Raw genomic sequence first — 12,559 nt, 5'->3', positions numbered from 1 at the left:
TATGGAAAGACAGATGTTGCATGGATTACATTTTGTTTTGTTTCCTGGGTTTTAATGATCAGTTCAGTAGGTTTTTATTTTTGTACACAGAGAATTAAATTACAAACACGAGGACACTCACTCTGTTGTCCTGGAAGTCTTCGTACTCTTCATCCTGAGGTAGGAACTGTGGTCGGTCGAGGGTGTCACAGCCGCCCCTGCCTGGCCCCATCACCAGGCCGTCCCCACTGGAACTGTTACTGTAGCTGTTGGAACCTCCACTGCTGCCGCTACTGAGGCTCTCACTCGGTGGGTGACCTCCTGTAACACGGGAAGGAACTCAGTAATGACACCAGGGAAGGAACTCAGTAATGACACCAGGGAAGGAACTCCCATAATGACACCAGGGAAGGAACTCACATAATGACACCAGGGAAGGAACTCAGTAATGACACCAGGGAAGGAACTCCCATAATGACACCAGGGAAGGAACTCACATAATGACACCAGGGAAGGAACTCACATAATGACACCAGGGAAGGAACTCACATAATGACACCAGGGAAGGAACTCGGGTTATAAGAATGGGCAGCAGAAATTAATAGTTTTATTCCTAGGACAGTTGATAAGAAGTGGAGACTTGACACAGATAGTTTTCTACGTTAAGGAGGTTGGTGGAGATAGTTTCCGAAACACACACACACACTTATCCCTTTGCTACAATCATGGACTTTACTCGGATAGTTAGAAGAGATGGAAGCCTACACACATACTTGTTTCTTTACTTCTGAGTGAGTCTTTTTCCAGAGGTCCTTCCCTAACTGGTAATAACAGTCGCACAGTTTTCTACGATGTCATTATACAGTATCTACAACACGAGAATAAGCAGTCCTTACCTTGTACGTTGGCCTGGTCCATGGCAAGGTAGGGGAGGGAGGTGGAGGAGCGGGCCCTGATTCTGAGGGTGGGGTAGGACAGCGCCAGGGCCTCCAACTGCAGCACCAGTCCCCTACGTAGACATTCCAGCTTCCCGCTCAGAGGTTCCCCCGGCAGCGCCTCACTCAGGAAGTAGTGTACGCCTGAACATAACACAGGAAGACGATTAGTGTTATTTTTCATGCTGTATCAGATATATCTATCTCTCTGTCATATTCTGCGTTGTTTCTTTCTTGCTCTATCGTCCTCTTTCTCTACCATGTTTTAGCCTTTTCATTCTCTCACACACTCTTTCTTCTTCTCTATTCTCCCCGTGTCTCCCGCTCCCCTGTCCATCTCTCTCCCTCATAAAAAGTAACATTATTAATCTAAAACATATCACACAGGAAAAAACAGTCCCCAGCCACCCGCATGATGGCAAACCCCACAAGATTCGACCAGTATAGTGTTTCACCACCGTGTTCCTCTGGCCTTATCAACTCTCTTGCCTTCATTGGCTTTTTTCATCAGCCATTTACAATAATTTAAACTTCAGATTATTGATTACCTTCCTATATGATGATAACGTGTTTAAGGACCACATTGGATTTTTTTTTTAACTTTGTATCTTATGTTTGAAGCGGTTACGGATTTTGGTACTGTGGAGACATCTATTTTATTAATGGGTTCTCTAACAAGGCATTAATGGGTACTTTAATAAGCCATTAATGGGCACTGTAACAAGCCGTTATTGGGTTCTTTAACAAGGCATTAATGGGTTCTCAAACATCACTAATGGGTTCAAGAAAATCAACAGAACTCCGTCACTGGGACAACTGACATACGTTAAAGTTCTCACACCATTACCATAATTACACACGAGTTTTAAATATTTCAAATTTTTAATTATATGGATAATTACACACAATTAACTCGTCTCGTGTTTTTAATCATACTGTGTCGTTAATGATGTATCTTACTATTTTATCGAGGAGGACCGGATAGGTGGTGGGGGAGGTGGGGGGAGGGATATGTTTTTATTTCCATTTTTTCCAACAATACTAACATATCTTACCATATCCGACTATCCAATCACATTCTAATCCAAACAATCCTAACATTATGATCACTTTCTATCACGTATTGTAGTCGAAAATGTAAATATTGTTATCACTTATCATTATATTCACTATATTATGTCAGACCAAAGCTTTATTTTAATGGTGCACTGCGTTATGTCGAGTGTTTGTTTATAAAGGTTAATTTACACCAGTATGACTCCAGCAGCTGCCAACACCACGCTCCATTAGGCTTGTTTTCACCAGGTACAGCCAGATCCAGATAAGTCACAAGTTCTCGTCTTGAAGTTATGTCATATAAGCGAATTCAGGCCCGATTTTTTTTTTCCTTACAATGATTAATAAGATGATTAACTTAAAAAAAAACATCGAAGTTTAAGCAGAAAATACAGTAGTGAATTTGTTAATGTGACGCCACGGTTTCCTCAGCAACAAGATACCGATTAACTGTTAACTGGAATGGTTGCTAAGGAGCCTAAAGTGGGTGTGGGTCTAGGTGACAGGTCAATTACCCCTCCTGTGGCTCCCGGTAAGTGAGGACACAAGTTCTCATGTGAAAGTTGATACCACCTTGAACCGTTCCCTGTAGGTAATGTCATATGATTATTACACCCCCCCTCTCTCTCTCTCTCTCTTTCTTTCTTGCCAAACAACCTCTGATTCTCACACAAAACAAAGCTAATATACACATGAAGGATAATATATGACAATAAACCTATTCTCAATAATTTGGCAAAGGATATATACTGTATAAACACATATTATTTTCATACTGTATATCTATTTAGAATTACGTGTATCCGCTACAACATTTCCGTATGGTGTAGTGAACGTAATTCATCCAAACTAAGAAGAGCACACCTTATGAGTGGGGTGTGTAGTGGTTTAAGTTCAACGCTCGAGTAAAGAGTGATCAATGAACTCGACTACCTGGTTAATCAACACTTACAGGTCAACACTGAACGCAAAATACACACCTGAACACACGTAAAAGATCACTAGTAATAAGAACACACTTTGCCAGTAAACATTCACTAAATTAAAACACCCAAAGTTTTTAGCTAAATTTCCTTGACTTGGATATCCGGGACAGACTATTACTGGGCTACAACGTTCTCGCTACACGATCAAGGCTGCCACGTCCTGGACACTCCAGTTTATACCACAAATTCCTCCTTAACGTGATCTATAGTTTTCAATCAGGGTTTGTGTGGCTTATCCTGAGCTGCTGGGATTTTGTCCACCTGATTATGTTGTTTTGGAGAGATTTTGTCCGGTCAACACTCATCCACCCCGACCACAGTTCCCACAATCAACCACGCAGTTACTTCCCTTCCCCCTGACAACCTGCCACTCTACACACTTTTATACACACGCGTCATTATCATCATCTGTCACACTGTTATAAAACACAAATCTTCATACTGCCTCCCTGAAGCTGGCTTACATAGTGAGTTAGTCAACCCAACACTCACTTCCCAGCACCACTGGTAAATAACCAAGGAACCCGTTAATGAAAATCGTGTGCATTTTTAGTGTTGATAAACCACAAGCATTAAACTTAAAAAAAATAATAGAAACTAAAAAAAATACGTAGAAAGTTAATTAGTTAATAATAAGTGATATGAAGTACAAAAATATGTGGTGAAACTTAGCACTAAAAGTTCTAATTAACGAAATGTACATAATTATACCGAAAATTAATATAACTTTCATTGTTGATGAGACAACGTAAACAACACAATGCGAACATTTTGGAGATGAAGATTTAAAGATAATAAATTAAGACCTGAGAAGATGGTAGGTGGGATGGGAGGAGATGAAGGGGGTAATTTATGAGTAGGAGGGAGTGCTAAGAGGAGGAAGAGAAGAGGGAGAAGGAGGAAAATAAGGGAGAGGGGAGGTTGGGCGGAATAGAGGTCAGCCTAAAGGGAGTTCAACGTACGAGAAGGGAGAGAACGTAGGAGGGAGGAAAGAAGGCAATAGTGATAGGAGGGAGTGAAATAGAAAGAGGGAGGGCAGGAGGGAGATAAACAAAAAGGAGAGAGAGAGAGGTGTGTAGCGGTCGTATACACACCAACACAGAACACCCTTCCTCCCTCCCTGGCTATGACTCATCACACACTTCCCGGGTCGCTACCTCCCCAACACACCACCGCCGGGTCATTTCCAACCGGACGAAATCACAATAAAACACGCCGCTGTAAGATTATCACACCCATCGCTGGTAACATAGGTCTCACTCGATAAAATGACAACTGGAAAACACTCGGAACATAATACTTGTCTCTTGAAGTGAAGCAACAGCAAGAGAGCGAGTTTCTGTATCATTAAACCACAGAATGTAGTACTGTACCGAGGTAGTGATCCGCCAGCCCCGGACAGACCAAGCGCAATGTAATGCTTGTTGAATTGTCATATCAACTTTCACTAATACTCCAAGGGCGGATGCAGGGAGGGGTCCTGGGGGCTCCGGACCCCTCTTTTCATCAGAAAATTCCAATTATTTTTCTTTTTATACAGTATTGTACTTAGGCGCTTTTGTCGAGTAAAAAGTAAATACTATTGACCTCAGAATATCTCCTAATATCAAGTGCACATGGCTTCAGTATGGCCTCAAAATGCCCATGATATTGGTTAGATTTCAAAACCCCCAGCTGGCTGGGCTCCCCATGTTCCCCCACTCAAAACTTCTTGGACCCCCTTTTTGATATTCCTGGATCCGCCCCTGTATTCCTGAAGACATACTATCACTGATTAGAGACTAAGCGTATGCCTAAGCAAAGGACCCTCCGGGAAATAAGCATCTGTCAGCTTAGTCGGGTATCCTTGGTCAAGTTGCATTACTGTTTACCATTGTTGTTTACCTGTACTGTCTCGGTACACAGAAAACTTCCACGGCCCGTAAACCTTCATTGTCTATATTTATGATGCACTGTATAACTGCATACTTTACAAACATACATATTCACATTCAGGGGGAAAACGACAACTATTTCAGCCAGACGAAAAAATATTTAAGTAAAATTAGACGATGCAACATCCACAGCTATCGAAATTAAGGAAAACACACACACACACACACACACACACAAAGCAATATCCACCTCTGACAAACTTTGAGAAAATCGGGGCCGAACAAAACGGAGCGACATCCAATTCTCCCAAAACTCGTGGAAAAACAGCCCAGCAGAAACGGCATCACGGTCATTCCTGAAAGCTGGACCACACAGCCGAGTTTCCCTTAAGAAAGTGTGGTAATACTTGGGGTCATTACTGCTGTTGTTCTCTCACACACCTTGACCAACTCCCACTTCTGCTTCTCGTGTCAAGGAGGGCGATTTTCTCCTTCCAGTCCACACCTAATTCTCTACCACACTAACTTGATAACCACAACACTCTACCATGCACATAACCACACTCCCCCACACAACTCTACCACACCTAACCCTCACACCCCACCACACACAACTAACACAACCTTCTATATTTCTGAAACATGTAGCATCAACTTGTATATCACAACCACACTAATTCCACAACACACAACCTCTCACATAAAAACACACCAATCTGCACAACCACACAACCGCCAAAACTCCCTACAATCCTTCACATACCCACGCAACCACAATCACCACAACTAAACGTCATCTATAACCTCAACAACTCACAACCGTATGCGGAAAGTCCAAATACTCCCCCCTGTGTGTGTGTCTTTAGTGCATGTGCGTGGCTAACAGACTTAACTTGCACGTTTATCTGCCTGGTGACATAACAAAGATCGTCTTTTATTTTTCCCACAAAGTAACGCTCTTTTTTTTACAGTTACATTCCCTGCCTTAAGAGCCTGGAAAGCTGACACGACCCAGCACAAATAAATCTTTCCAATGACACAAAGTAATTCTGACCTAGTCCCGGTTCACTAGGCTGCCCTCTCACCAACACCAACAGAGGCAGTACAACATATTCACTTACCTCACTCTTACTTAACTTATACCAGAAAAAAAAAATCAAACTAAAGAGAATTTCCTTTTCAATTTCTCCAACAGAGGCCGCTTGTAAGTTCACCTCTCGTTTCTTGCCTAACTTACACAAAAAGCAAAAATATCATTCTCAATTTCTCCAGTGACCTACTTGTGATATCGATTGTCATTTACCTCACCCGTACCTAACTTGAACACGAGGTTGCCTGTAATCTCGATAATCAATTTTGTCTCCTAACTGGTATCAAGTTAATTAGTCTAAAGTTAAGGCGGAATCGTTTTTATTTAGGTGTATTTTAAGGCGTGTTTGTGAGCTAAGTCAAACAGCTACGCGCATTATAACATCTTCAGTTACCGAGGTCATCGTACGGATTTTTGTGAGCATGGACCCAGGACGTGTAGGAGGGGGCGGCCACCACCACCAGCCACAAAACCCAACACACCGCAACTCGAGGTGTGAAACAACTGTCATTCGTTATCCATTATCATATTCGATTTGATATATATATATATATATATATATATATATATATATATATATATATATATATATATATATATATATATATATATATATATATATATATATACCAAACTTTGGGGGAACAATAACAAACAAAAATTTGTAAACGTTATTAATTAAATCCAGTTAAAAGTTAATTGAATCTAACCTCATTCTCTTGCTCATGTGAACCAATAAGATTTATTCTCACGCATCCAGATCTGCGGGAGACGTGAGAGGCATTGATAATCTTTATTATTGTGTTGTAACTTAAATAACGAATTTAAATGCGTTCTTACACCTCCAGTTGGGAAGAAGATTAAACGTAGGAGCCACTGAACATGGTGAGTCAGGTGGACCAAGGCCACAACAGTGTGTGTGGGCGGGTCACTATCTTAGTGTACTGCGTCACCAGGTGTTGTTTGCCGCCGCGGTCGGGAATACCTGTTGGGCAGCCATCCTAAGACATCGATTTGCTCAGAATGTGAAAGACGTCCCCAAGTAAATATTTTTTTTCTATGAAGTAAATTTTCGAATTCAGCCGACATCTCTGCCGGTAAAACAACCATCAAACACCGTGGCCTTAAAACAATAAAGTCCTTGAAGCTCTGTGATTATATACAGTATATATAAGATCCTCCATGACCGTCATCTTGTTGTAGGACGCTCAGGAACGCACATTACCGAGGACTTCACCCCGCATTCCTCAACTCCTTTCTTCCCTCAGCCCTATTATTGTTGCAGTCATCATCCTCGCTATACTGTTGACAAGAGTTATAATTGCAACTACAACATTAGTGACGATAGAGAGAGAGAAATCCATTAAAAGCCTCACATTTCCATTGTGATAAAGACTACCAACAAGTAACACATGTGTCTGCTAGCTCTCGTGAAGGAGCGAGGGGAGTCGTAATAAACGTGTACACCAACAACAAAAATCTACTTACAGTATTAAAATTATATTAGCAATTTCATTGTTATCAAGTCTCCTGAAATCTGTGTATGATGATGAAACAGCTTGTGTGACCCTCATTATACTTCTATCTACCACGGCACACTCGTATACAACACACCTGTACGTTAAACCATTATACCAGTTAATAGGGACAAACTAGCCCAGTACAGTATGTGGTAACCTCAAATGTCATCCAGTTGCTAATTTCAACCCCATGACGTGAGCGTGTAAGAGCATGACAAAATTAAGACTCACGCATATAAGGCTTAACTTCTAACTCATAACCACGACACTGCTTAATATGGTCATATCTTTCGTCTAAACGAGAGAGAAAGAGAGAGCGCGTGTGTTGTCTCTCCAGGGACTATGACTCATCGCTGTGACGTCAAGTGTTACTTTGACACTGACGAGAATTTAAATGCCACATAATTAACATGTGATTCAAATCTTCTGCAATTACAAGTGACAGATTACCAAATAATTAGGTGGCGAGACTTGACACATTAATATCTCCTCCGTCAGCAGGGAGATGCGTGGTAATGTTGTACAACGTCGTCAGTGTTTACAAAAGTCGCAACACCAACAAGAATGTTTAAACTCAGCTCTCCTGTGTCCGAGTCAGTGTAAATATTTTACTATTACGAGTGGTACAAGGACGCCAGAGTTAAAATACCGTATGTAAACTGTTAAACAAGAGGGAACAAGAACTGGTCAATATCAAAACTGGACCTGACAAAACATCTCACACGGGCGAGAAGCATCCAGGGTGGGCCAAGAAAGGACGCAGTAGAAAGTGCAAAAGGATTGTTATTAAACAGTTTTACCGAGAAATAATGTTTGTATGATACTCTGAGCTAACTCATAACACAGAGGGAGCCTGAGACAGAATTCTCAAGAAGGAACATTTTGTATAGAAGCATTCCACGCACTTTACAGTACAGTATGCCGGGTTGCGCCACCTGCCTGCAAGCTTGGCATTGTTATTACACAAATCAGAAGATCAGGACATTATTATAATATTGTAACAGCAAGAAATACACGGATACACTAAAAATAACTTCTACTTTTGCATATTTTAAATTAAACAGTTTACAACCAGGTTTGTTTACCAACACTAGTGACTGCCTCACAATAGGCATAACACAACCTCCTTAGCCCAGTGTCTGCCGCGTCTCACTGACTCAACCACTAAGTTTTTCCTCGTGAGGGAGATTTTTTTTTTCATATACGTTTCATTAAGGTACTCTGAAAGCAAATAACGGGATTTTTTTAGTGACAATGTATAAATATGTACAGCGCCACGTAATGGACTACAGTACAGTATATACATTCGTTTATGGACATCTGCTTATACCACTCAAAGGTCTTGCCTGTGTGTGTGACCTTGGCCGCTGGATAGAGTTTTTAAGCGCTACTTGTCATGGTCTAAAACAGGGCTGACCACTACTGCCCGGGCACCCCACACTAATGATTTCTTGTTAATGGATTCCCCAGCGAGACACAGATGATCTGCCCATGACGTCACGGGCCACAGTGTAAACAGTGCGGTTGTCGCTCCTCCTTTGATGATGGTTTAATAACACACCACCTAAAACAAGTATTCCCTAGGACCTGTTGCAGTGAAATAAACAAGTCAAGATAAACCATTGCAGTCATATACACAAAAATATCTAATTATCTAAACCTGACGACATTTCAAGTACACATGGAACTGCTGTCCTTAATACGTTTGGTTCTGAGAAAATAGAACACACGAACGCAGACTGTATATAATTATAAGAGAAACAATCATTAGTAAACAGTCTTGTGCCCACGTGAACTTCCCCCGCCTCCTGGGTCCGTTACTGAACCCCTTGAAAAAGCAAGATGATAAACAAGTAAATATAAATAAATAAATAAATAAATAAATAAATAAGCAAAGCCAGTTATCTTGACGTCAAAGAACAACACTATAGCGTAGTAATATCAGAGGCTAAGTGCGGTGCGTTAAGGTCAGCGCACAGTGTGGAGGTCGGAATAAGGGCGCCAGACATACAGACACACGGACGGACAGACAGACAGACACACGGACAGACAGACGGCCGTGGCGATGACCTCATAACCAAGCGTCCTCTCACACCAAGGTCAAGTATGAAGGAAAAAAACAATAATGACAAACATCATACAATACATAATAGAGGAAGTCTGCCTCGATTTGTTGAGGAAGAACTGCAGGGATTATTTTCCTCTGTGAAGTCTTGTCTGATTTTTTAGCTATATTTAATCAACTATCGGCCGCCTATCCTGACCTGATTGTAGTAATTGATAATGTTTTCGCTTCGTCTTCAGGATATATTCAAGAGAGTTTCCACGCAGCTGATGACTAATTCTCGGTGGCCTTTGTTATCTATTTTAATGTTATGGACGTCATTATAGAACCAGCGAGCATACTAATATATTCTTAGTAATAATATGGTAGTACTGCAACACGCTGGGTGGAGCTTTACGAGGGCGTGAGCTGCACCTGAGGGTTACACCATACAAGGAGAGGTTGTTATGGTGACTGTACAGGAAGTGCCACGTGTGGGCAGTCTCGAGTTACGCTGAAGACTTACTAATACACACTAAACGGGGGTGTTAATTACAGCTGTGACCTTGATATTTGACCACTTAACCTTACACACACAGCAGCTCTTCAGTGTGTCCTGGTGAATGTACTGTGTGTAACATGTAGTTCTCTCCGCCCCCAGCTGTCCTACCACCTTACATAAGCTCTCCCACCCACTACCTCTCTGTGAGTCATAATAATACTGATAACAATAAATTACCTTATAATTAGGAGTCTTTAAACCATTTCATTAACTATACTACTCAGTTTGGGTTTAAATTTCACAGTACAGATCAGTTTGCCTCCACGTGTCTATTGTCCACGATAGCTTCCTCCGAGTGAGCTACAGTAGACGTTATGTGATGGTAAACTCGGCTAAAATAATGTAAATATAACTCCCGCAACAGATGGGTGGAGCAGCAATGGAGTACAACACGGTAGTACAACACAAGACAGCATCATTGAGGCAGTAATCTGGAAGGTGCCATCATTTCAATAGCCGCTGGCACACATTTCACTATACATCACCACAAGAACCAACTCTGACATACCACTCTCGTCTTCGTTCTGAAAGTTGATCCTGATTGGTGGAAGAGGCAATGACGTCACGACAAAAGCGCACGCAGTTGGGAACCTAATAATTCTAAATGGTTAAATGTATCCTGTTACAAATTACGTTTCATGAAATTGGACGCCTTGGAAAAATCTACATCAAAATAAATTAAAATACATGAAGTAAAAATACTTTCAAATATAAAACGGACCAAAATTTTCCCTACTGGCCAACCGTCCATGATTGCCGCAATGGCGTCAACTGTTTAATGAGGGTCGGGCAACATCTTCAAGCCCAGCAGAGTCTTTCACTGTGTCTCTTGCCTCTGCCTCCCTCCACCCAGCTGCTGCACCCCAACAGCCACTCGCTTACCATGACAACCTTGCTTTGGCTGCACACCCTCAAGTGGCTTACGATGGATAGCGAGCAAGTTCCCACAAACAGGTCGAGGCGAGTTTTTTTTCCCCTTGACCAGAACTTCGAAAGTGGAGGCATGAAACAAAAAATAACAGTATTGTACTAGTAATTAACACTAATCTAACTAATAACCTCACATTAACCAAGCCCAATATTAACCCAACCTAACTCAACCAACCCATACAGTCAACAAACACTAACCTCGTATTACTGTGGCTGCGATACTATTCCAATTTAAAGTACTGTACACAATTAAGGGTTGAAGAAGAACAAGTTGTACACTGGTAGGAAGTTATGAGACGGTACAAATACATCCCGCACGAGGAAGAATTCTTAAAATAGTCACCGTCCTCCCTTGAATTGACTGAAATATTATAAACCCAACTTATAACTTACATCAACTATATTTTACCAGTGAGTAAAGACGAGGAATAAAAACATCTGCTAGGCTGTTACTACTACTCTGTACCATTCAAATCGTTCTCTTTACGTAAATTCATGCAATTTATTTCAGTATATTTTTATCTCTTTCTAAGCCACATGGGGTGAATAGCCGCGTCAAAAAACCTTAATAGATCTATTGAGGGCAGTTGCAGAAGTCAAGCAGTGTATCTGAGGGGAGGCGGCCTGGTCGGGTCAAGACGTCTTCATAACAATGTACTGTACAATACGTGGCTTGAGTCCAGTCTTAAAGGCTCTCAAGGTGAAGATGCACGACTGCACATAACTGGTTAACTTTAACTAGAATATAACTATAAGGTCCAACAGCATCAAACTTTACACCAATATTGTACTCAAACAAGATATTTATTTAGTATTAGTTAAAGCAACATATGCAATGCACAAAATACTAATATATGCGTCCGCTAAAAACAGCATTACAAGGGAGTGGAATCTCTCGTCAGGTTCCCACACCACCACTAACAGCAGCAGCAAGAAAGACAACGATGAAGGTCACTACGCCTTACTAAAGAATGTCTTCATGGCTGGGTTAACATTTACACGTAATTTGCAAACGCTACGTCGTCCGTAATCTATATAAAAATAAAATAAAAATTCGTTAAACTTCTTCCATATATTATATCGCTGTGGGTGGTTGAGTTAGTAAGACGTAGGTGGTGGACAACGAGCAGTGTTCACTATCAGCGGTGAGAAATGTGAAGAAAACAACCTTGGCTCGTGCTTATGATAACACGGAGCGAAAGTTAAGTTGTTTTACAGTTGAAAAATTTAATGAAGCACATTGACGGTACCAACATCACGGGACACACATGTCATCATGGTTGTGAGTGTTTGGACGTGTTGAAATAGTTTATTTGACCGTAAATGACGTAATTATTATATACAAGAAAGTGTATTATCGAACACAAGAAGCTGTTTTATCGTACAAAAAGCTAAATTATCATACACATAAGACATTAATTATTCACAATAAAAAAGACGAATTATCGTACACAAACAGCTGTCGTACAAACAAAGCTAAATTACTGTACAAAACATGGTAAACTCTCATAAACGTGACGTCACTAAGCCGTGGCGTCACAAGTGTAAAATAACGCCCAGCCAACAAGAGGAATTACACGGTG

At 41.1% G+C, this 12,559-nt stretch overlaps 1 protein-coding gene across 1 annotated transcript in view; it reads right to left on the bottom strand.

Annotated features, from left to right (window-relative positions):
• Positions 1-12,559, bottom strand: part of LOC121857204 — a 37,721-nt gene that overhangs the window by 9,918 nt on the left and 15,244 nt on the right. The window contains exons 2-3 of the mRNA XM_042353151.1: positions 876-1,058; positions 122-300 (exon numbers count right to left, since the gene is read on the bottom strand). Of these exons, the coding sequence (XP_042209085.1) occupies positions 122-300; positions 876-1,058 (362 nt within the window). The remainder of the gene's footprint in view (positions 1-121; positions 301-875; positions 1,059-12,559) is intronic.

The sequence above is a fragment of the Homarus americanus genome, unplaced genomic scaffold (assembly GCF_018991925.1).
Source record: "Homarus americanus isolate GMGI-L3 unplaced genomic scaffold, GMGI_Hamer_2.0 scaffold20465, whole genome shotgun sequence".
Lineage (NCBI taxonomy): Eukaryota > Metazoa > Arthropoda > Malacostraca > Decapoda > Nephropidae > Homarus > Homarus americanus.
This window is presented reverse-complemented; position numbering and strand designations above follow the sequence as displayed.